This window comes from Styela clava, chromosome 11 (genome assembly GCF_964204865.1).
Source record: "Styela clava chromosome 11, kaStyClav1.hap1.2, whole genome shotgun sequence".
Classification (NCBI taxonomy): domain Eukaryota; kingdom Metazoa; phylum Chordata; class Ascidiacea; order Stolidobranchia; family Styelidae; genus Styela; species Styela clava.
In genome coordinates this window covers 11,677,906-11,704,945 of record NC_135260.1, presented here as the reverse complement: position 1 = coordinate 11,704,945, position 27,040 = coordinate 11,677,906, and the positions used below count along the sequence as shown (strand labels likewise).

The window sequence follows — 27,040 nt, the reverse complement described above, 5'->3', positions numbered from 1 at the left end:
TTTTGCCTGTCTGTTGTGAGGTACGGACATTTGACTAGCCGAAATTTTATGCATGTAACTTAGGATTAACAGGTTGACCTTTTTGCATTTTTTGATCATTTGTTTATTCAATAACTTCAGGTCTGTAGTCCAACCCACAAAAAGTGTACCGGTAGCACTGAGTACCGTATCTTATGGAGCTACGGTACCGGTAACTTATAAGTATAAGACCGGATCCTGTGGTTGTCATCAATATCAGAATATACTCTCTGTCTGACTGCTGGAAAATCTATTAGTGTATTTAAAATCCGTCTCCCAGGTATCTCTGCATTTTGTTTGTCTGTTTACTTTTTGTATTGTTTATGTCAGAGAACCAAAATAAATGATTGATTGAAAATCAAGACTATTTACTAATGCAAAATGGTAGACTGGGAGGTATTATCCTGTGTTTTTCTTTCATTTTTCTCAATTTGCAATGGATTTCTTAATATTGAAGAACTGACAAATTCGAAATATGCCTTGGATATAATAAGCGGACCAATGAATGAATTGGAAGTGAGTATTTTGCAGTATTGTATTGTTTACAAGTTTAGCAATTGTTCAAAGTTGTATTACAGTAATTTATGGCATTATAGCAACAGAACAATAAGGCACTTCAGCTATTTTGAGATCCTTCCATTGGTATGGTATTTTAAATATATTTTTACGGTTCCATTACATTTGAACCCACGTACATTTGAACCCATGACCATTGCACCTGTATGCTATTGCACCTATAGAATTTTTTTTGTTTCACGGATAGTTAACCCATACTAACCCATGGGTTTTAGCACCCGCATATAGATTGAACCCGTGGATATACGCATGGGTTCAAATGTACATGGGTTCAAATGTACGGTCACCTATTTTTACATATATCAATTAAGTATATGGCTGTATCTTGATATAGGAATTGTTATTTTAAAAAGTCCATTAGTCTACACAGAAATAAAATTTTGGGGTGTTCTACATACGATTTATCCTTCCTTCTATGCACAACTATGTATATTTTATATGCAACGTTTTCATGCATTTACTCTGAACAAGCCGTTAAGAGAGAGAAAGTTAACAGTTTCTGAAATATATGAAATAATATCTTAACCTTTGTTAATTTTTAGTTGCCGAAACAGTCAGCGGAAGGATTGAAGCTTGCATCACGCCATGGTCAAAACTATTATTGTAAACTTCCTTTTCTCGCTCAAAGTAATGAAGAAAAAGATGAAGAAAAAATTTCCAAAACAACACCACTATCATCTCTTCTTGAGCCAATGAAAAGGGAGTCATGCTTGAAAACGGTTGTTGGGTGGTGGACTTATGAATTTTGCTATGGGAAATATGTGAAGCAGTATCACTCAGAAGGTTATTTTTGCATGGTTTTCGTTCATTTCAATATTTGTTTCAACACTGAAAACTTTGAAATCTTGCATTGGGTCTTGGGGTGTACAATACCACCGTTGTTGTCTTATTCCTTGGGATTACATTAATGAAAAGCTTTCTCAATTAAGCTATCCTGTCAATATTTTTTAAACCTAGATATCCTTAATTTTCAAATATTTTTGTTTCTTTCTCTAATCCACTAAGAATGACCTGGTGTAATCTGACTGTAACCAGATGCTATCATATACCATTAAGGCTCACTAATTTGGAGAATGTCAGCATTTGGTTGCAACATTTTAAATACATTTTATTTACATTAACATGTTTAGGTGATACACCCAAAGGTGATATTACTTTTCTTGGATACTATGAAGCTGATTTTGATTGGAATAGGGAGATTGCAGAAGAAGCAACAAAATTCAGAAGACATAGATTAAATAGATACCATAGTCAATCTTATGTGAATGGAACTTCTTGTGATATCATTGATCATAAACGGGATACTGAAATCAGGGTAACATATTTTTTAATGTTATAATTATTCTTTTTATTTACTATGCCTTTTTTCTCATCGTTTCGGATTGAAGTTGATTTGTTATCAATATGATTCCATTGATTGTGAATGTTCAGATTATAGATATAGCATTTGAGTTTTGCTTCTGTTGTCACTCTTTAAATTAGTGATAAAATTTGAATTAAAAAAATCTTCATTTTTATAATCTAACAAATAAATCAATGATACATTTTGGTTTAAATTCGTGTTTCTTATCCACGATATAACTGGTATTTACCATTAAGATTTTATGAAACATTAAAAAGCAAAAATAACATCCAATTTTGTGCCGATTTTTTATTTGATTAAACTTAGATTGAATGTTCTTCTGTTTTCCAGCTTGTAACAGTATCCTGTACTAACTAATAAGATCTCAGAAAACGAGTTTTCTCTTGTTCTAGTATCTGTGTGACGATTCATCGAGATTCAATATTGTACAATTTTTCTATTTGATTGAACTTGGAGATTGAATCGGCGAAAATTATTTTTCATTTTGTAAACGAAATCAGTGACTAATAAGATTTTAGAAAATGAGTTTTCTCTATTTCTAGTATGTGTGCGACGATTCATCACCAGAAACATACATAGCCAGAGTGGACGAGCCGTCAACATGCAGTTATATTATTACTGTTCACACACCCTACATTTGTTCCCATCCTAATACTAAACCACTGAAAAATCCAAAACCTGTAGAAATAGTTTGCAGACCTGTGCTTGCTCCGGATGATTTTGCCAAATTTAAGGAAATGGAACAAGGTAAATATACTACAGGCTAAATATACATCAGGGTGTCCATGATTTACTTATACAATTTCGATTTTTTTATAAAGTCAGTTCTCAACAAATCTTGATTCTTAACCAGGTTTGTTGTTTATTAATCAGTGATTTTTACCTCTTCAATGCATCGGTAAGGGTGAAAACAATATTATGGTATCGATTAATTCCCCTTGCAATTTTAAAAAATTTCAAGACTTTATGCACGTCCTATATTATATCATATTAATAAAGTACAACCTTGTAGTTTCTAATACTACTTATGAATATTAAAATCTATTCTTTTTAGCTTATATTTTTTAAATTTAAATTCTAAGTTGATTTAAAAGTGTTAGGTTATTGAATTCGTATATATTTAAAAAGTTTAATTTTAAAATTTAGAACCCTTTTATCATAGTTTTGACTAATTTGAATAATCGTGAAACATTGTGATTCCAAACTAGTTCTCCAGCCCCAAAAGCTCACTATTATTTTTGTAATAAATAACAGAATAGAATCAAAATTTAAATAATCAATTTCTTGGCTTTTATTATGAACCTAGCAGCCTAGCTCATAATTACCCTGATTTCAAACCATATTCAAATATGTGTATTTTGTCATTGCATTTACTGTTGGATGATGAATCTGTTTTCAATAATGATTCATTTGAATAAGAATTCGTTGAAATAAAAATTTGAGTGGGCAATTTATCACAAAAAAATGCATGAACTCTAATTTTCATTTCAAAATTAAACAAAAAAGTGGTCGAGTCTGAATGTCAATACACTATGTTTAGACAACCAAAAAGCCATTTTATTTTAAAATTTCAATTTTCAATTTTGTGGGTATAACAGATTTCATCATTTTTTAATTAAGAATTTGATTATTTCGTACTTGTGTAAAAAAAATATTGTAATTTACTTAATAATTTTATTTATAAATCAAAAGAAAATTATCAGTGAATTTCTTGTTTTGTTACTCTGTTACTGTGAAATTTCTTTAATCTTTTCCATAATTCAAAGTTATTTATGGTACATCCAATTGGTGCGATAACGGGGTGGTGTTATAATATTAATAATTACTACCTTGCAGAAGTTAATAACAATTTTCTTCTGGTTGTTTTACATTGTTATGAATCATAACATCTTCATTTTATTCACTTTGTTATCGGATCAGAACTAGTAACCATGAAATTTACATAGGAATTTACTAATTTTTCGTTGTTGTCATTTCAATAATCTCAATGGCTGTTTGGCTGTGGTGAGTTTCAGTAAATAAATCAAGTTTTTAGATTCAGTTATATACTCAATTATGTAGGACGCTAACTGTTGAATTATTTTATTTGAGATATTTGGAAGCTGTTTTCTGCTTTTCTGCATTTTGGTCGTTGAGCTAACACATTTTGTACTGTTGTAAGATGTTGCCTTATCAGCATGCTTTGTTAACAGATGGTTTTGCACATTGACATTAGTTACTCACTCAAGCTAATAAAATGAATGTTGAGGTGAAGTTGAGTATCTTGTCAGTTTAGTTATGAGATATAAGCTTTATTTAATGAATAAAATATGCTGTTTGGGTACTGGTAGAACGTGAGTGGGTTTTAACAAATTTTATTTGGTGAACTCTTCGATGATAAATGAATCAATTTGGCTTTTTTACTTCTGTTCTCTTTTTGGCTTACTTGCTAGGTTTTAAAACCATTTTACTATTGTTTCTGAATCGGTGATAATCATCTTGTATTCTTTCTGAATATCTCATTCTCATCTTCAATTCTCTTCTCCTACATTACCTCCATTGATTCTTTTGCATATAGCAGTTTGATTTTTCCAGCTTTATTCAATCTTTTTATTGCGCTACTTTAAACAATTCACTCAGCATTAGTTCATGGGGATTGTGATTTAGTGCGGCACCGATTATCCTTCATCGATGTAATGCGATTTATAACCAATTGTACACTTCTATTGTGTATCTAATGTTTCAGCTAAAAAACAGAACAGGAAAGAAATATTCAAACGAGCTGCTGCCCGACGTTTGGCTAGCGAAGCCTATGAGTTTTTCAACTTCGAATATCCTAAACTGATGAAACAACATCCTTTCCCATATCCTGGTTTAAAACCTGTTTTCAAACAATTGGGAAAACAAGGTAGGATTGTATATATGAAGGAAGAGATGTAAAAGGAACAGGATATTGTTAGCTATGGAGCCAATGTAGCAAGCAATCTTAGTAAGAATAGAATGCAGTTAGTAGCGACTCTCTATTCCTACGCAATGCTTAACCAATATTGTGAGCTTGATTTAGTGGTCAGCGTTATGTCGTTAAGTTCAAACAGTTTTATTGTTCATGTGTTTACTGTAAACATTAGGTGAATGCCATCACTAAAAATAGAAATATGACACAATTTTGCTATTAAGTTGACCTAAAATATGAACCTATTTTCATGATTTTACATAAAATAATTGTCGCTTTAAATAATCATATATGAGCCAGTAAGAACATTTTTTTCGAGTCATATTTCAGTATTTACCGTAGTTCAATGTCTAAGCAATATTTTCAAGTTTAATTCGTAAAGTCAAAGACTGACTCAAAGTACAGGAACACATTAATATTTTGGTATTATTCGTTTTCAGCTGCGGAAGCAAGGGCAGCATTGTTGCAACAACAAAAGGTTTGTACAGTCATGCTTGATACTTATTTGTTGTTCGTAGGTAGTGTCATCTGTAGTGGGTGTATAGCAGGGGTCACCAACCTGTTGTGGGCACCAAGTCGCTCGCAAGGACCATATGAGTCGCCCGCAGGCCTTTTTTGAAATAACTCAAATAATGGCACTTATCAGTAAGCTATATTTATTAATTTTATTCTTGTTTAAACATTATATGAGAAATGTAAATGACAATATATTAATTATTGCACCGGTCAACCTTTTATATATGTGACATAGGTAATGTCACTGGTCATTCCAATTATGACATCACACACGCTGGGTCAGCTGGAGTCATGCGTGATAAGTATTGTTGAGCAACGTTCAGCCTTGATGGTGGACAGACGGAGCCCAAAGTTGTGACACTGCTAAATAACCTCCACCTCAAAGCCAATCAGGGCCTGTCACACTTTAGGGTGCTAGTTGACACAGAAAGTGCTGTGGTGCATGAACAGCAGCTTCGATGGTAGGCAAGCTTGTTTGGTTCAACCTATCTTTGCGAATCAGCCTTTTATTATATGAACTTCATCAAGAACAAACACTGAACACGCCTCACCGATGAACATCTGCAAGACCCACTTAGCTTAATCGGTACCCAGAAAGTAGCCCGCTGCTTCGTAAAGATTGGTGACCCCTGCTGTATAGTCTTGGGTAGGTTTAGTGTTGCTATGATCTTAGTATAGGATTTACATATTTATCCCGGAGGAGGGAGAATATCAATAAGACTGCTTAATTAATGCATATGGTGAGCCACTGCTGCTCATCTGGTTGCCAATTCATGCCAGGTTTGGTGATTTGTTAGCCGGTTATTTTTTTTCAGATGCGTGGTGGAAACGTAATCGGCCATCACTTACATGAACCACCCTATGGCAGCGAGGAGTCCTGCAATCCTCTCGCGCACATAATTATCCACCACAGGATGCGAACTCACGCAGGTTAATCTTAGGAGCTGTGGCAAGCGTATTCCCATTGCTCAGCACAATGCGCCCCATCGTCGAGCAATGTGCTGGTTGCACATCCTTTTCAATCTTGGTACCTCTCTTGTCATTATACCTCCGAATACCCTGCACAGGTTCACATGTTGGAGTTCCAGGGGATTTTGTGTGAGCAAGAGAATCGCTGAACACCTTGCCATGGTGGGGTGGTCCACACATAACTGGTGGTCAGCTACGCCTTCGCCCACCACCAACTCTATGCATCAGGAATGAATAACTGGTCAACTATTCCATTCCCAATATCGACTGGCAAATAGACCAATACACGAATCATCATATGAATAAGCCAATTTATCGATGTTTTTCTCCTCCGTATCAATATTAACATCCAAACCAATTCGAATATCGTTATTCTACAGGAGGAGGCTTTTGAACAGAAAGATGAAAAGCCTGTGAAGGGAGATGGTCTTGAGCAATTGTTTTATGGTCAAATGAAAAGTTTAGTTGATTCACTGTTACCATCAACAAAAAATCAAAAACCAACGTCTGACAAGAAACCAATGTTTCCCGATTTTGTGAGTATTGCTTCATAAAGTTGAACTTCCTAACACTAAAGTGTGATTTCTCCATAAAATAAATGTTTTTTGCTCAACTGATATGCAACATGAAATAATATGTCTAATTGTATCACAAAATATCCCTTGAATTACATGTGAGTAAATATCGTACAATGTCTAGGATGGATTCTCGTGCTGGGCCCTCAGCAGTGATGTCCAGAACGAATCAAATACATTGTAGATTAGTTATATTCAATATAATAAATATTTGATTTAGGAACAATTTAGAACATTTTTATTTAAAAATTAGAGATTTTGAGTTGTCAGACAAATTGTTCCACTAGAGCAGGGGTTCTCAAACTTTTGGTGTCGCGGAGCCCTTGAAATTGTTGACTATTATTCACGGAGCCCCGAAATAAATGTTAAAATTGTAACTTTCAGATTAATATTCTTGAGCAAGTTAAAAGTACTTTACTCAATTTAAATGCTGAACCTTTTTTATTAGAGTTAATACAAGTCATAAATATATCTAAATTTCAAACATAAATTATATATACTAAAGCTGTAAATTTGACACTTGACAAACATACTAATAAATTCGGGTTCGAATCTATTCCCTTTTGACATTTTTGGAAGACTTAAAAGGCCGCTAATAATGTGCGCGATTGCATTTTGTTAAAATCGCCGATTTTTTCCTCAGCATGGCGGCGTGTATTTGAACCTACAATCTTTACGCCGGTGTTTATTCTCCGTAAATCAAAAATTTCCCTGGTATATATATACATGTATTGTTACACAATGACGACGTAAATTGCATTTTTGTTCTCGTGGGGAATTATGAGTTCAATGTGAAAAATATGTTACCATTTTATAGTCATCGGCGACGAACTGCTGAAAATAATAACTAATGAAGAGGTAGATCCGCAACTCAAATTTCTTGATTGAAAAGCGGCACCAAAATATTAAAACTTAAAATGGAAGATCACACGTTTGGTTTCAGCAGACTCACCTCAGATTGAAAACGCTTTTGTAGACATAGTAAATCACAAAATTTGCTGTTATGTTAGATTTTCATCGTAGTAAATGCGAAATCGTCAATTGTGCGTGCGTCAATTGTGCGTGCGATGTACCTTTTTTACCCATTTTGAAACTGCCGACGGAGCCGCACGCAATCAATTGTGAGCGCGATCCGCGATGTACCTTTTTTCATTCTGAAACTATCGACGTAGCCGTGTGCAATATAATAAATTTTAGCTGTTCGTATTTTGCCCAGACATTGTGATTTTTTAAACGGCGATATCTTGCTTAATAATAATCTCAAGTGCGGAAGAACAAATCAAGTTTGACAAATCCCAAGATCGCAAATATACGACTCCAATTTATTTATAGTTGACAGTTTATCACATATTTTATGTTATTAGAATGGTATTCTTTCATTTTAGTAATCCTAATAGTAATCTCGAATCAAAGGTGAGTAAAGATGAGCACAATTACATTTTAACGACGAGACACTTTAAATGCTCGCATCGGTCATGGATTGAATATTTTACGCAACAGAAATCTCGTCATCCGTTTTTTAATCGTGAATGTTGCGCGGAAATTGAACCACCTCCCTCTTAAGAATCCTGGCTGTGCTCCTGCTTACAGATAATGTCATTTTTTTTACTCCGTCTCTTTGCCGTATTTCGAGGCTATATTGTTGTTAGATTATATCAAAGCTGTTATTGCTTCTTTGAACAATTACAAAATTAGTCAGTATTTTGAAAAGTAATCGAATAGCTCGCGGAGCCCCTGGGTTTCTCTCGCGGAGCCCTGGGGCTCCGTACGGAGCACTTTGAGAACCTATGCACTAGAGAATATATGAAACTGCCAACATATATATATATATATGGTATTCACTATTCATATTATATATAAATGTCAGAAATGTCCAAAACCGAACCAATCAGTATTTCAAATAAATAAAAATAGTCTTTTTGAATATGAGATATTGAACATATTCTAAAATGGCTTTGTGGAGTTTAACAAGAGAAATTCACCAAGACAGACAACTGTAAATTCATCGATTTACGGTAATTTGGATATACAGAATAATTGAGATAAAGTTTGTTTTCATTAGTATTTGCTATTTTATTCTGTCAGAGAAGTTTACTAATTTTTTATTTATCATAAGATATTAAATCTTAAAAAGACATTTTCAAATTGGGATATTCTAAATTTTTCCTAAAATCAAAAATTTACTAAATTGAATATAACCAATTTTTATTGTATGTGCTATTCATATTACCGTATTATTTTCATTGGACAGAATCTGCGTTTTTCTCCATATTGTTTACGTGAATTAAAATATTTCAGTCAAAGTCCAAAGAAACCAATAAAGCAAATAGAAAACCTTTTGAAGCTGAAGCAATCAAACTTATTGAAAGATTTGTAGTGGAGTAAGTGGAATTTATGTGTATATGATGTATATGAAAAAAATGTTTTAATGAGGAAATGGAAAAATAAATGGACTCATCGTTTGTTAACTTCCCGAAAGTATTGATACAATTTTTTTTCAAATGTTTTTTCTTTCATAATAACATAGTATATTCGTTCATTCGCATATTCAAATATTGTAATATTAATATTACTATTCATTTATTCTGGTTCATAATTGTTTGCAATGTAAATTTATATCATTGCATATCTACAATGCAAGTGTATACATTTTTACTGTAAACTATATCTAACATTTTGCAAGCAATTGGCTCTGTGGTTGGCATATCATGCTGAAAGCTAATCTATTACCATGGGTTGATTTGAATTCCACAGAGTATGATTACGTGCAAAAGAATACTGCGTTCTTCTTGTCAGTTGGTTCATGCAAACGCTTGTTCGTTATAGCTTCTTTCACCATCAAGTCCATGCATCTGGAACAAATAACTGGTAAAGTTTTCCCATACCCTACATGGACTGGTAACGGGGTAAGAGGCTGTGTATCACCATATGCTTTAGCAGTCTTATTGAATTGCTTCACCCTGGGATAAATAAGAAAATTCCACTCGTACTCCTACTACTTTGAACTTACAAGAATATATATTAAACTTTTACATTGATTCATTCTTCTATCATTTTTCAGAGACAGATTACGAAGTCTGGATGCCTTCAAACAAAAACTACTTGTGATGAATGTTGCGGATTTATTAAAAAAGAATCAACATTTACCAACAGCTGATGTAGCAAGAAAGGTATAGCTGAATTACTATTTCAAGCTTTTTTTAAGCTTCAGATCAAATGCACCCAAGTTCAACACATATTTGCTTCCTGTAAAACAATCAATCAAACAAATCAAAACAGGGTTATTGCAGATCGACAAAATCCATAAATAACTATAATGTAACAAAGAATAAGGAAGTGCTATGTGGAACAATGATTCAAAATTATGATGTCATGGTTGTGCTAGCAGACAACAATGTTATAGTGATAATTTCCTATAACGATAAAAGTGAAAGTTATAGATTAGGTTAAGTTATAGAAAGATTACAGCATTTTCTAATCAATATCTCAATATCCTAAATATAGAGTATACTTGGTTGAAGATCATAAATGAAATAGTACAACAAATTTTATCAAAATCAAAATTCAAACTAAGTTTATTACTTATCGATTTTAATCGGTAAGTATGTTGATAGGTATTTGTCTGTCTGTTGTCTGTTAAGTGCACGCGATATCTCACGAAAGCGAGTTTGAATCTGCTCCAGATTTTGCATGTGCATTCATCTTATCTTGGACCAGAAGCCTATTGATTTTGGGCCAATTATGTCGTATAATTAGCGAGTTATTAATTAATTAGTAATGGGACAGAAGGTGTCACTATGGAGTAAGAGCGTTGTTTTGGGGGATCCCTTAACTTTCGATCGATAAGTCTTCGGTCTCTGACCGATATTCTCGTCTAATTTTTGATGCTAAATTTGTTTACTATTTTTTTATTTCAAGATAGAGAAATATGTTTCAACTTTTGTTGGTGCATTGGAAGATGCTTGGCAATCACAATTTGATTTGGATCATATTGAAAAAACAATGGCAGATTCCCTCACTAATCAGTTAATGCGAGAGGTTGAAAATATGCCGGTTGGTTTAGATTCAGAGAAAGAAAAAGAAGAGCAATCAGGTATTAACTTTTGCTAAACATTCTGATCAGACAATTAAGGAGGGTTTCATGTGGACAAATTTTGTCGCTTTTGCGCTGGTTGTATTTGTTACTGTACGGACTCTGTGCTGCAGTTCCCATGGTTACTCCACTAGCCAGTGCTAAGTGTCGTTTTCTGGGAATATACAATCGCCTCAACATACTTACCGGTAATATGCAAACTTTTGTCAAAATTTACTGTTCGATTTTCTCTGTTTATGCTAGTAGGCCTTACGGTAATTACAGTTAGGCTTATCACAGGTGTCACTGCTTGATAGCCAATATTAGTTTTTACTCCCTTCACCCTGAAATGCCATTGTGTGTACGAAGTGTATTTTCTGTATGGTGGGAAAATAAGCTACGAATTACTGATTGTAGTAGGATTTTTACTTCAAGATTCGGAGAATCTCTGATAAACAGCAATCCCATGGCGGCTCGAGTAGAGTCGCATGCCTCCCCAACACTGGGTATTACGACGTACTCACATTGGTATGATCTATGATGATTTCTATAAAGTATAATTACATATCAACTCTTTGATACCATTCACGTAATCTGTATCAATGTGCACAGTTCTTTTTTCAATATGCAAAAGTGAAATCACTGAAAAACTCTTTTTTAGAGGAGTGGCGTAATTGCGGCAACTACTTTAAAATCTGTTGTATGGGTATTTTCTATTTGAACCCCCCTTTTAAAAAATCCTGGCTGCTCACAAGATATATATATTTGCTTTAACAGATACACCGAAGAAAAAGCCTTCAGTTCATTTGAAAATTCATAAAATCAACTTGGATGATCTTGAGAAAGCGAGCGAAACAGATGAAGATATTGATCCTTCATGGAAGAAACTTGAAGAAGATATAGGAAAAAGCCTTGAAGAGGCTGGCTTTGAATCTGAAGGTATCTCAAAATTTATCACTATCCACATGCGTGGGTGTTCGAAAAATATCTATCAAAAAATTTTTTTGTGGAGGCTAGGGTTGAATTTGGTTTGAATTGAATACTTCCTGGAAAAAATTTTCCATAAATGGAAATTTCCGAAATAGAAATTTTTCAGTAATTATATGAGTATTTTTAATTTAAATTATGAGAAATTCATAAATATTATATTGTAATCTATTTGATTTATCCATGTACAGTGGTTCCCAAACTTTTTAGAGTTGCGACCTACTATTTATTACCACAGCTTATGGCGACCCATTTACCTTTAATAACTTAATAAAACATTGATGGAGGAAACAAATTGACATTACACAGAACACAGCAATGGCTAATCATCGCAAAACTACCGTGTTTCCTCGAAAATAAACCTGGCTTGAAAAAAAGATCTAATTCGAATTTTTAAAATGATTATGTTCATTAAAAAATCTCGTGATTTTCTACAATGAAATTATATTTTTGATAAAGAACCCAAAAGGTCTCTTCCACAGAAAACTAGTGTTATTCTTCAAAATAAATCTAAATCCTGTCTAAATTTCGGGGAAACACTGTAAGAAGTGCTGTACAGTGTACAAAACTGCTATGCGTGAAAATTCACATGGTCATTCTTTGTGTAGCAAATTTTGTTCCTCTGAGAAGTTCGTGAAAAGGAAACTTTCAGAGATTAGAATTTAAATTCAATTTTATTTTTATTTTTTGAAGATTTACGTATTCGAGTCAGCACCGATCCTAATACCCAGTATAATTAATCGAAGCTTTCCACATCTTTTCACGACCCACTAAGATTCCTTTGGCGACCCACCAGTGGGTGCGACCCATAGTTTGGGAACCGCTGATTTATGTTGTTATTACATGGACATAGAATCCATACATTTATATTTATATGATATTGAACTGATAAAGTTGTTAGTTTTTGTTAATTCGATTTCCATTGAAATTTTTATTATCTGGTCCAAAAAATATCATTTTCAAGTGTGTTCAAGTACGTTTTCATTATGTTCCCTCTCACATCCTTGCTCCAAACAAGACAGTCACTTTATTTGAGCAATTATTTTTCGGGGTATTTGAATCTTTCCGGTTCAGTATTGTTATTTATAACATCATGGGTTTTCCTTTTTCAGTCAATTTGTTTTGGGTTCCTTCTATCTTCAATCTAATTTTTTTTTTCAGATAATCATATTGAAATCAGAGTCGTTACAAGCCATGATAAATTGGGTGACGTTATTACATTAAGTACAGAAGAAGGAGAGAAGTTTCGAGATATGTTACTTGAACTTGTGGTGAGTTCTATTTTGATTCTAAATTCATCTATCTAAGTTATAGCAAATTGGGAAGTTCCTAATCCAAAGAATTAACATTCTAAATTTCTGTTATCATTTCTAAAATTTGATTTAAAAATTTTAATGTGGCTTATGGCAAATTTTAGAAACTGTACTTTTATTCTGGAAGATATAAAAACACTATTTCAGAGGTTGGCAAACTGCGGCCCACGGGCTAATTACAACAACTAAAAATTTCTTTTTGGTTCTCGAACGACCTCACTTTTAATGCATAAAAACAAAAAATGCTCATAAATTTATTAGAATCTGCAGACCGATATATGACGTAGCTGTCGTAATAACTGAACCAATTGCTTTAACATTTACAGTGATTAGAGATTGTTGTTGTCACTAAGAAGGCTTTTTTTTTTATTTGTTCGTAAATTTCTTGTAAGATATGATATTCCATCCAAATGTCCACTGTTTCATTTTTATTCATGGGAACATGTTTTGATTACACCATGACGACCTTCTCCACATTTTTATGACATTATGACGACTGTCTTCGTTTTGATCTTGCAAACTCATGCCTGGTGTTCAGGCGAGGTCGTGAACACTGCGGTACCAGTAGTGTACTGTGAAATGTGAATACATACATAGAATATAGTACACATACATAGTACATAGAATATAGGTTATTTAGTGTCTTTATATATATTTTTTTTTTATCTTTCTCAGGCAGGGGAATCGGCCTTGAACAATGAGGTCAAAAAACAAAAAACTCTTCATAATAATTATAACTTAGTTTGGAAAAGGGGTGATAATGGATTTACGTCGTTAAGTACTTTTGATGAAGACAATCAAGAAGATACGGAAGGTCATGTAAGGTCACCAAAATTATAGCACCATGGACAATAACTACGGTAATAATATTCAGTCAGCCACAAGGAAATTTTGCTGCTTTTTTCTTTCTACTTTTCTGCAGGTTTTAATAAACTTGCGAAGTTTGATGACCTTTATGTCCTACAGAGAATATTTCCTACTCTATTAATAATAATTTGCAGACCACCGTCTTGCCAACCACATTTTTCAATGAGAAAACAAGTTTTGCAGTATTTATGAAACTGAGATTGGCCAATTTTCACTACTCATAGATTTTGTTTGCGCAGCTGGAACTTGTCTTGTCATATTGTTCTACCTTATCTTTTTTGGAGCAAACTTGACCTCATAGTGCCTTCACTCAAAAGCTAAATTAATAACAATTGTTCCTCAACTTGAAATGTCACTGGTAAAAAAATTGTAAATTTGTCATAATGTCAGGCCATCTTTTTATTTACTTTGATTTTTCTCCTTACTACCAAAGTATTTTACAAATGGGCAAATACTATTGTTTAATTGATTTTTATTTATATCATATGTGGGAATGACTTTCCATCTATTTGTCATATGTACTACCAAATTGGTGTATTGTGTGCATGTCATCCATTTGAAGTCTAGCTGGTTAACAGAAAGCGTTTAATTGTCATGGTTAAGTCACCATAGACTGGCATATGCATCTTTATGACGTAAACAAATTATCAAAATCAGTTTTTTGTTTTAACACTTACAAAAGGAATGTATTTGTAACCATACCTATAGAGTACCTACATACAAAGTATCTATGTACCAAGCATTTGGCCTAAATAAGTCCTGTTTTTTGAACAATATTAACTGAAAATAGTAGGTGGAAAATATATTCTGAAATATGGGCAATCCTTCATTGATTTTTGAATGCAATTCTATTTTTTTTATGTAATGCAATTTCAGTCATTTTTTTCCGGATACGCAGGTGATATGCTTTCATGCAACAAAATTTCAGTGGCTGAATATGATAAATATTTCGAAGGTGGTGGCTGGCGTTTGAACGAAAAAATCAAAAATATACTAAAAATTTAAAATTTATATTTTTTGCTTCTCTACACTGTCATTTTATTTGTATATAATTATGAGATTTTTAAATATGTGAGTCTTAGGATGCGGAAATAATTCAAAGACAAGAGTGATAATCTATGATGTGAATCTGTGTGAAAAATTAGAAAAAATAAATTAGCATTTTAAAAACTACTACTTAAAAGTCCTGAAAATTTGTAATGATTGGTCTATTTGTTGCGGAGAAACGGATTTTTTCACGACAACAACAAACACTCCAAAAAGAACAACAATTTAGTGAAATATTCTCTGAACAACAAACACTCCAAAAAGAACAACAATTTAGTGAAATATTCTCTAGGTTCACTTCGTATCCGAGCATGTATATTTATTTGTGAATTGGGTTGCGCGAGACTAACTCCCTATCCTTCCTGTATGTTAGTGGATTCGTATAATACGAAGATGCTGTAGCAGAAATAAACATGACTATCCCGTGCAATCCAAGAGTTGGCTGCACACTAACACATGTATTTCTGTAACAAGAAATACGTTTGTGTTAGTGTGCAGTAGGACTCTTGAATTGCATGTAGATTTAAAATGCAAAAATCCTAGTACTATCATGGCTTGTGATCTACCTTCAGGAATATCTGATTTCTATTATTGACTTAAATAAAATAGATTTTTTTATTATTTTTTCTTGCATGTTAAAAGTAATTTCGGTGTTGGCAGATATGTCATGGACAAATATTTTCGATGTGTGATATCCTAATTCACTCCTTTTATTCTCTAATTCTTGTGATCTCTTGTGTGATTTTTTCAATCTTGTTCCGATTTATGCAAGATGTCATTTATTGTTCTAAACGAGGTTTTTCTGAAAATATATTCTGGTTCGGGAAAGATGTTTGTTGGTCTTTTTTGAATTTTATTGTTCAAAATTTTTTTTCTGCATTTAGTATTATTGTAATACGAATTCATGGATATATTATTTATAAGATATTCAAACTGTGCCAACGCCCGAGTGCGAGTTGTGTTTGGCACTAGCTAAATAAGGATCCATTAAAGATTGAACAAATAGCAGAAACAGAATTTTTATGCGTAGTGAGGAAGGATTAAAGCTATCTAAAATAGCCAAAGGGAGCAATTTGTCGAAAAAGCTTGGGAACCAACCAACCACTAGTGTAATCTGTACAGGAGTAAAGCGAAAAAGTCATAAAGAATGTGTTCCATGGCAATGAAAGACTGAAATTGTTAGAACAGGGGTGAGCAACATTTTTAAGTAGATCGATGGGCCATATAACCTTCAGACATCTAGCAAGGCCACACAAAATGTTCAGTTTTTCCTCCAGAGAAGATCCTGCGGATAGGATACTGCTTTGCCTGGCAATGAAAAAAGACACTGGGCGAAACAGCAAAAGATTTAACGCCGACAAGAGCAAATAATATGTATTTTTACCTGTGTGAGCGAATTATTAATCATAGACTGTCAGATTTAAGATTGATGGAAAAATCTAAGTGTTGACAAGGGCCACCCTAAATGGCTTGGCGGACCAGGTTGTGGCCCGCCTGTTGCACACCCCGATGAAAGAAGGTATTACCCTCAAAACTTTCATGGCCCTAAAAACTCTTGTAGCCCCCGCTTGTCAATAAAAATACCTAGCTTGGCTTCTATTATCTTCGTATAATCAGTTATTTTATGCACCACTTCTGGCAAAAAGAATCTATCAAATGAGAACCAATGCATCACAGTCAAAGAATTACTCAACAAAGAGTTGTTCAACTTTAAACTAATGTAGTCATGGGGAATGGTACCAAGTGAACGCCTTTGTTCGTGGCTCCCTAAGAAGGTGGAGGGCCCAGTTTGATAAACCATGTCGGGAATGATCAATGATATATTTTGAATAATTCTTTAAATAATAATCTCCCATATGGAATATTTAAAAACGGCACAGGTCTGAAAAATAAACATGTACATTTCATTGTATATCATACATTGTATATTTGACATGAACTGTTTAAGATTGTTTTCTGCAGTTCTCAGAAGTTTTGCAGTATGGACATCAGATACCTATTGAGCAGGTTCATGTCGTTTTCAATGAATTGGTGCAAATTATTTATGAAATTATCATGGCATTGAGTAAATTTAGAACTTATTATCTCTCTCTCTCAATGCATGAGGATTGGAAAATTCTTTATCATGAACTGGCTATCAAAATTTGGAACTATTCACTCTGTTGAGTTAAGAAAAGGCCACTCTAATCTCTTCTATTCCAAGAACACCCAATAATTAAAAACAACAACCAAACAAATAGATCTCTAAATAAATCTATATTATTTTTGTAACAAAATAGACTAAACACAGTAACAATATATGAACAATTGAAGACGTGCAACATTGATAATAATAAACGAATGGAACTGTCAATATTTGAATCCAGTCTTTCACAAAAACAGCCAATGTTCTATTTATCATCTCAGTTGTTTACTGGTATCCATATGCTGAAGCAACAGCAGGTGCATTCCCACAGTATTGTTGAATGAACGTCAGAACGTCGTGAATTTCATATGATGGAGATATTTTTGCTGATGATAAAACAAATCATATTAATATAAATGCTGTTTGAATAACAATCTTGCTTATACATTTAAATGCAGTTTTGTTTATCAAAAAGTTAGAGCGTTTCCTCTTTTGACCGAGCTGTGAGTATGAGTTTAGCATGTAGTAGTTATTGATATCGAAGCCCTGTTTTAAACTCATCGTTAGAGCAGAAGTAGAAATTTGGATGCTTTGAAGATATAAGACTTTTATTGGCAGTAATCGATGTTAAGCAAAATTTAGCTTGTATTTTCAAACTCTTCGGAGTCTAAAATTTTACCAGCAGTCAGAATTTCACACCTTATAAATGGTGATAAAACAATTCAAAATCTCATACAGAAACTCAAAATATAACAAGTTTACTATAAATTATCAGCAGACGAATAAATTTTTGTGTTTATACGTTTCTGTGGTCAAAATTAACTTCACCTTGGATTCAAAATTCCATCTCGCCAGGACCTGGGCTAATTTTTAAATGACTTTCTTTGACTGCCCTTTGGACTAAAATAATTGTTGAAAATAAAAATTCTGCAAAACGGCTTTTTAAAAGCTTACCTGCCATATTAAATTTCTGCCAATCTTCTGCATTTGCTGATTTTCCTTTGACTTTAAATTCAACTTTATTTCTCAACACTGGATATCCAGATATAATACATGGTAGTGATTTCATATTAGTGGTATGTGCGATTAAATTGGCAACATACGTGTCTCGTTCGTCAACTGGAAGTTCTTGTTCCACTCTGTATTAAATGAATATAGTAGATTTATAATGCATCCAATTTTTTTGATTCTTAAAGGCAGAGTTCGATTGAAAAGCTTAGTTGCGGTTACGGTGCCTAAGCTATTCAATCGTAACCGGTAATGAGAAAAAATTGTGCGACTAGTTCAGATACCATTTGCGAAAAAGCAGAGAAGAATAATCACAAAAATTTTGTCAAAGTCTTATATACTTTTGATAATTGTCGCAATGGTTAGTTAGAGCCGTTTTTGAACTGGCTCAAGAGTCGGATGTATACGGCATTTTCAGCTTCTACAGCATTAGTTATGATCAGGGATGGCCAAAATTGAATATTTCACTATTTCGAATACATTCTGAGAAAATATTTTTGAATAAAGATTATCGATTTCATAAGTTAATGTGGAAAATTACATAAATCATTATCTTCATGTTGATCACATCTAAAACGACGTAACTGAGGGTTTGTTACCAGTTGAGATATTGCATTTATTATATGCTTGTGTGACGCAGGGGGGTAGTTTGTGGGTCAAACCCCACCTTCCCCCTGATTTTTAAATAAAAATGTTCTAAATTCAAAAATTTATTATGTCAAATTCGATTCGTTTTGAACATCTCTGGATATGAAACATAAAATGACTTAAGAGGCATCATTGTGCCCAACTGATTATCACGTCTTACTTTTGATCCATAGAAACAGCAAGAACCCATTCTCGAACTTCTTCTCTTTTGTCCTCAGTCAAGAAATGTTTTTCAGGTAGAGGAACTTCAAATGGGACATCGGTGTCTTGGAAATCAGCATTATCCATCATGTCCAATGATCCTTCCTCTATTGCTTCTGACAAATCAAGGTATCGATTCCAAAACACAAATGCCATATTGTTCCACTCGACAGCGCGACAATAGGCTCCAGCCTAAAATAAATATGATTGCTGATTTTTAAAATCCTACATATACAAAAAGTCTTGTTACAATTTAAATTTAATTATCACCGTAGCCAGGGGAATTGTAGATTGAAACGATTTTTAGACCCTCAAGACTCATGAAACCACACGTTTTCTGGCATTTGGCCGGACCCGCCAGCTGTTTTGACCTAACTTGACAAATATAAATTCAGAACCCCCGGCTACACCCTGTGCCTTCCAACACGCAAAGCAGTGCTTGATATGTTATGACAGTGATAACAGTCTGCGATTGGTTGTCATACACATGATCGCTTGCGGTTTTGTAGCGTCGGCTTATATGCAAAATTTTCTAAATTCTTTGTTTTAGGGGGTTGGCTCATACGCGAGATCGGCCTATATGCGAGGATAATACGGTAAGTCCGTAACTATATATATGGTATCGAATAAATTCTCACTCGAAAATCAAATATTTTAAGATTGTATGAATAACCTTCAATATTATGCCTATACTTACCTCATAAAATGCTTTATCTGCTGGAATTAAGGTTGTATATCGCAATAACGATGTTGATATTTTTGCAGCAATTTCTGAAAGTGTGTTTTGATTTCCACAAGCAGATCTCACAGAATAATAATGTGCTATTTGCAACTGAGTTTCAAAGCCCTGATGATCAGGTGTACCATTCTCCTGCAAAATAGAGTTATGAAGTAGTTGTACAACTAATATGTAGATGACTTTTTCACTGTGAACAATTTGTTGTTCAATATGATATGGAGCATCACAAAATGAAGTCACTCAAAGCGTTTACTCCAATGGCATTATAATAGTCTTCATAATTTCAATTTTGATACAAAGTCAGTTCTCAATATATCTCAACCCTTTTTTGTTTCATTTTTTTCAGTGTTGTTTGAGTTTTTTATCTCATTCAATATACCTGTACGGCTCAATAAACTATATATGATGTAATTAAACCACTTTGTAATCTTTATGAACACCAGTACATAATTTAAATAACACTCAAATCGGTTTATATCAAACTCATCCTATTTTTCTTAGCTATGTACCTTCAATCATCAAAGCTACCAATTAGATCAAACCGAGATGAAAAAATGAATAATACCTCCCAAAATATTGAGAGTTATGCAGAATGAATTCTCAAAACAAAACAATTTGCTGTTAGCTGATACGGAAAAACACCAAAATTTCCACCAAGTGCATAGAAAATTATTCCACAAAACTTTCGTTATAAAACAAAAAAAAGGGAATATAATATCACTGAATTTTGAATGTATATGATTTTTATATAATCTCCTCTTTGATGTCTTATGTTTTGATATACTTACATTGGATGATTCCATATTTTTACACAAACTGAACAACATATTTCTCAAATTAGCCCATGTTTTATATGATTCTGCTCCTGAGTCTGGATATGCAAAGACATCTTGAACTACTCGCTTATATATGTTAAAATTTTGTGGGTTAGCTGGAGCTCCATGTTGCACATACAATTCCATTGCTTCCAATGTACTGTTCTCTTTTATCAAATTTGCAGCGTACATCGCAACATACTTATGTAGAACCTGAGTAGTAAACATCATCGACATCTTAACATATCATAAAAGCAAACTTCACAGTATTATAAAAAAAGAGATTTGTGTGGCAATCGCCTAGTGGTTAATTGTCAGACCTAACTGTCTGTGTTATTAAAATATCGAGTTCCAATCTCATGCCCACCATCTCACTAAGGGTGTAAAGGAATGCTCGAATCACAAAAAAACATGGACCTTCCAAACTATATATAGTAGCTCCTTACTTGATTGCTTATGCAGAGCTTTGTTCAGAGAGGCGTAAATAGGGATGCACAAAACAAAAAGAAGATTTCGATTCATACAAAATTGAATATTTTCGATGTGGTAGAAATATTTCCATTTCAATATTTGTTGTTTTGAGAATTTAAAACCTAATGTTTGAGACAAACTATGTCTCTCATTCAACAGCAGCCAAATCACAATTTTCACTTTTTTGTTTTGGATAACTTAAATTACCTTGAATCCAGCTTTCTCTGCTGTCTCGATACATTTATCCCATTGTCCTCTTTCAACATACATGTCTAATGCTGTTTCAACATCAACCGACGCCATTGTTTTTGTGTCGCCCTGATGCTTAAGATGGTCCTTGTATCTGTCATCAACATAAGATTCAAGTTGGGGAGCAAATTCCTTTGCCACACGTTTTGCTTTTTGGTAATCCCTTCCTTGTATAAGAGCATCAATTGCTTCTTTAATCAGATCAACATTTATGTACAATTCTGCGGCTTTACTCTGCTTTTGAATTTGAATTAATCTCGGACCAACGATTTCAACAACTCTAACCGCTTTATCTTGGTTTAAAAATTTCAGAGCCAGTTCTGCAGCTTTCATCCAACACTTTTCCAGAACTCTAATATCGCTTGTCATGTCTGATGTTATTTTACAATAACAAGAAATTGCTTGTGCGTATTCCCCTTGTCCTTCCCAATCCAAAGCTTGCTTTATGATGCCTTCAGGGCCACTTGGACCTTTGTGTGCCATCTCAACATCATATTCGGCTTGCATTGCGGCCAATTTATTTGGCAAATATTCTTTAGTAATACGAAGTGCGTCTTGCCACATCCCAGCATCTTTGTAATACTTCACAGCTAAGTCAGCGCGCTGAGCACGGAGTAAAAATGCTTCCGCTCGTTGGAAATCTTTTGCTTCGAAAGCAACGCGAGCTTGTCCAATTAATACATCGTTTACAGAACCAGGATCGTGTTTTTGTGCAACTCTCTGAGCATTATCCCAATCTTGGTTGTGTACGTACATAAGAACAGCTTCTTTTGGTTTCTCTGCTTTGACAAATTCACTTTCAGCTTCTGGGAATTTTCCCTCATCTTCCAAAAACATGGCGTTTTTCAGATGTATATCACCCATTTTTGATTTCATTCCAGTCTTTGCCAAATCAAACGCAAAATCAAAAGAACAATTTTCTGATGCGTAATCGATTGCAGCTTCTAATAGACCAAACCGAGACAATAATTTTACAGCGGAATCTCCTCCAAGTGATTTTGCCCACAGATAAGCTACTTGTTTATGTGCAGTTGGTGTTCCAGAAGATTTTGCCACTCTGTAAAATGAGAAATCAAAATGAAATCATAAAAAATAAGCTAAGTCTAAGTCCTGGGTGCTCAAAGTCAAAATAGAAAAGATAATATATCTTTTTTATGCCGGGAAGGGGAAAGTTGATAAGATGGCTTACTTATTTGGTGTACCACCGTCTCTCGTCCAGTTACCAGTTGATGTTGATGATGTTGGGTATTTGATTAATTAGCCAGTTATTTATTTCAGATGCATTGACTTAATGGTGGAGGAAGCTGTAACCGAACAGTGGTTATGACATAAACCGCCCTACAGCAGTGAGGAGTCCTCTCGCATATATTGTAATTGGTCAGTATGGGTCTCGAACCTGCTAGTATGCTCTGTTGCGAGTACATACACCGCATTTGATCATGCAATGATATATGATGGGACAATGATAATTACGAATGCATGTTAGATTTCTAAATTTCAAGCCCACTGGCCCCTCAGTGTATGGGCTTTGCTACATGAAGTCTTATTCACAAACCATAAATACATCTATGACTAATGCTTGACAAAAATCTAATCGCACAGGAACTATCGATATTGAATCTCCATTTTCGAAATTTGAATAAATTGTAAGCAAGCACCTGTAAGCATCTTCCCACATATCTTTCTGTCGATACATATTCACAGCAGCCTTCCAATCACCACCTTCAACATAATGATGTTCAGCACGACGCAATGAATTCTCTCCTTCTAATTCTTTAGCAAGATGAATATGGGTGTCCTGCATAAAAAAGAGAAAAAGCTAAGTGTTAATTATTATCAGTGTACTCAGTGGCATATCTTTGTAAAGTGGTGCCCATGGCAAAGTTTGAAATTGCGGCCCCTTGATCGCTGACCGACAATTTATAACGGCTGTTAATTAAATTACGATATCAGAGGCTGGAATTGATTGTAAATCATCCTCGACTTCATAGCCCTGTCTAAACCTATAACCCATGTTCTTAACTTATCAGTGTGAGTTATTATCTGAATATTTCAGAGTTACAAACTAAATGAAAATTACCTGTAATAGGTCTGAGTGATATTGTTCGACCAGTTTAATCATATCATCATATCTTCGTAATTTCTTGTGCATTGTTATAGCCAGATCTGGTTCATCCACAGTTACATATAATCGTTCCGCTTCTTTGTATTTGCCCTTTGCCTCTTGTTGTTGTGCACTGTTAATATACAGCATTGTAATTTCCTCAGGCTTCATGCATGTTTGTGCAAGAGCATATGCTTCTTCCCATTTCTCCGATGCTAGAAGTAGATCCACAGCCTCCTTTCTTGACCCTGCTTTCATGAAAAGCTGAGCTGCTGTGGCTTGATCCTGTGATTGTGCATAATATTTTCCAATCTTGTGGTAGAATTTCGCAGCCATTGCTGGGTCTTGTCCTTCCAAAATAACAATAGCTTTTCGAAATTGTCTTGCTCCTATAGCAGCCTCAACTGCTTTTTCAGTTGCTCCGGCTTCAATGTAGTGGTTAATTGCAGCATCGAGTTGTTTTTGAGATGAAAGATGATCTCCCCATTCCTCCTCAAGACGAACCACATCAGAGGGAAACGAGTGTCGCGCAAGTTCGACTGCTTTTCTGTACGCATTGCCTTTTCTGTAGCATTCCAGTGCTCTTTGATTATTTGCCGTTTTTTCAAAAAGCTCTCCTGCTTGTTCATGTAGGTCATACTTCAACAACGCAGAAGCAATTTGTTCCATTAAGCTTCGATTCGACATCAAATCTGATCTTGAATAAGCCAATCTTGCTGCTCTCGCTGGCAGACCCGCTTTCATATATAAAGAAATTGCCGCGTTCCAGTCCCCTTGCTTTTCTTTCAAACCCCCTGCTGCCTCATCTTGATTAGTATCGAGCAACCATTTATAATATTCTTGACGTAAATTGTCGAGGTCAGGATGACCTTTGGCTTCTGCAACAGCGATAGCTTCATTCCACATTTGTATACTTTTATAAAACTGAATGCATTCTTCCACTGCTCCATTTTCAAGATAGATTTGTTCTGCCGTTTTGTATTGTTTGTTCAGTATAGCAAGCTTGGCTTGCACCGGAAAATAGGTAAGACCATTATTTTCTGTTTCTGCTTCATAACGATCTATCATTTTATTGATTTCTCTCAGATATCTTGTTTTTGTCACATTCCCTAGAGCAGCATAACATCTTTCAGCAATATATAGATGTTTTCCCTCCAAGGCAAGCTTACTTAATGTTCTCCACATAGCTTCAGTTTCTGGGGATGGAGGGAGAGATTCGATGTAAGCAATCGCTCTTCCATAATCTCCATCGTCGATTGCAGTACCAAATTCAATTTGTCCCTCGTCCAAAGGATATGTTATTGTATTTACCCCCTCTTGAACTAGAACAATAGTGCTGCCTTCATCTCTTTCCATATCTACGATGTCACCTTTGATAGGAATCATGCTCAGCTTTTCCGGTGTATCAATGTTATACCAAACACAGAGATTTCCTCGATTTTGTCCAATAAGTACATCGCTTTGAGGTACCCATTGGACATACGAACAGTAATTGAGAAGTGTAGTTTTTGCTTCGCTTTCTAAATCGAAAAGATGAAGACCAAGCCTTTTGTCTCTGAAGACAAGTTTTCGAGCGGTTTCGTTTAGTTCAAACCAATCCAATTTTGAGCTGTGATGAATCGTTGCCACATTAAAGCCAGTCAATAAATCCAACACAGTGACTGTTTTTGCATCTGCAAGATAAGCCATTTTCTTGTTGTCTGCTTCACCCCTTCCTTTCGTTGGCCTTCTTTCATTTAATCGAACACTAACAAGATGTGGATTCATGAATTCAGTTCTGACAGATCCAAGAACTACGTTACTACCATATTCAACAATAGACAATTCACCAGCATTAAAAATCATACAACAATTTTCATTTTCAAAGAAAAACTTCTCGTTACCACCTGTTCCTTGCCAAGATACCTCAGACAGCTTATTTTCCAACAAATCACCAAGGAGTAATGTGTCAGAAGTATGAGCCACAATATACCTGTCATTGCCAAGAATTTTCACATCCTCAACTTCGTAGCCAAAGTGAGATTTCAAAACCACCCTTGTTCCTGAAGTTAAATTTCTGATGACAACTTGCGATAATCCAACGTATGTTATTTCAAACTTATTCCGAACTATTGTTCTCTTCAAACAGCAATCAAATAATTCAACTCCTCCACACAGCGTGCCAGCACAAACTTTCGATCCATCTTTTTTCCAAGCAAGTGCAGTAATCGTATAAAGATTCTCAATATCTTTCTGTTTTCCCTCATCCCACGCTGCTCTTCTTGGACTCCAATTGTATACTCGTAATCTGCAAATAAACACAATAAAAAATTAAAATGATAAGAAAATGATAATGATAAAAAAGAGAGAAACGCTATATCATTATAGGCAGTGATCAGATTTAAAATTTTGTATTGAAATCATAACAACAGGTTCCATAATTTAAGAAAACCATCCAGAACTTATAGTTACAATAAATAAGATTCGCTAATTATCACGCCATTCCGAGAACAAGTTGTGAATGAGTCCACAATGCACTGTAAAAAAATGTCAGTGAAAAAAATACTATCCTACAATCATACATCGGAAAAATATTTGCCATTATAATTGCACATATATTAATACAGAAAATATCTCACCTATTATAGCTTCCGAAGATGACACTCTGTCCACTTGGACTCGTTGAAGCCACAGTGAATTCCTTTTCAGTTGTGTCTCTGGAATAATCAAAATTTTGAATCACACGAGCATCTTTGCCATAAACAATGACTCTTCTATCGCACCCGGCAGCAACAATTGAATTTGTACCCCAAGCTAGGGCATATGGGGGGCAAGGATGGGTGATTATCTTTCCTTGAGACTCTCCAGAACCTTCATCATCAAAGAAATAACGAACAATGGTACCATCTGCATGACCAGATATTATACCTTTTCCTGATGTATTACAACAAACAGACACAGTGTAGGATTCCATTCCATAAATGGTTGACGACTTATTATTTCTGGTGTTAGCAAGTCGAACTTTACCTTCTGACAAGCCAAAAACGATAGCATTATCCATCGGCCAAATGAGACAAGTAACAGAACTTGTTTGAACGAATTTATTGCAAATAACTTTTTTATCGCCCCATTCATCTCCGATCTTATACACATAGATGATGTTATCAGTTTGACCGACTGCAAGTTTACTTGAGCATGGTGAGAATGCGATTCCTTTTACAACATAACTCTTTTTTCCATATTTTGAATCTAAGGGCTTCGTGGAGAATTTGTCTCTTCTTTCTCCGTTTTCATCATACAAAAGAATGACACGATCCACAGTACAAACTGCTAGTTTAGCATTATTAGGAGCCCATGCCATACAACATATTTTAGCTGCCCCAACTTGCGCATTAAGTAATGGTTTTAAATGCTTCAACTGCATTTTAATACTATTTTAGAAAATACTTTTATATAAAAAAAAAAG

General features: G+C 34.4%; 2 protein-coding genes across 3 annotated transcripts; one reads left to right on the top strand and one right to left on the bottom strand.

Annotated features, from left to right (window-relative positions):
- LOC120347469 (uncharacterized) lies at window positions 1–16,063 on the top strand. Of its 2 annotated transcripts, XM_039417465.2 has the most exons (13): window positions 1–534; window positions 1,137–1,377; window positions 1,725–1,909; window positions 2,500–2,704; window positions 4,683–4,844; window positions 5,330–5,367; window positions 6,755–6,910; window positions 9,248–9,330; window positions 10,011–10,119; window positions 10,868–11,042; window positions 11,799–11,960; window positions 13,170–13,279; window positions 13,997–16,063. In XM_039417465.2, exons 1-13 carry the CDS (start codon window positions 400–402, stop codon window positions 14,159–14,161), a joined length of 1,926 nt encoding a protein of 641 aa, XP_039273399.2. In that variant the 5' UTR covers window positions 1–399; the 3' UTR covers window positions 14,162–16,063. The 2 variants fall into 2 exon arrangements, with proteins under 2 accessions (XP_039273399.2, XP_039273400.2); XM_039417466.2 differs by lacking the exon at window positions 4,683–4,844 and having other exon boundaries at window positions 223–534.
- Window positions 16,064–17,472: 1,409 nt separating this feature from the next.
- LOC120347626 (intraflagellar transport protein 172 homolog) lies at window positions 17,473–27,040 on the bottom strand. The gene is made up of 9 exons (XM_039417672.2): window positions 26,214–27,040; window positions 23,572–25,882; window positions 23,150–23,289; window positions 21,450–22,548; window positions 20,745–20,984; window positions 19,915–20,088; window positions 19,177–19,409; window positions 18,315–18,499; window positions 17,473–17,746 (listed from the first exon to the last, which is right to left on the bottom strand). The coding sequence occupies exons 1-9, from the start codon at window positions 26,996–26,998 to the stop codon at window positions 17,646–17,648; spliced, it is 5,268 nt and encodes a 1,755-aa protein (XP_039273606.2). The 5' UTR covers window positions 26,999–27,040; the 3' UTR covers window positions 17,473–17,645.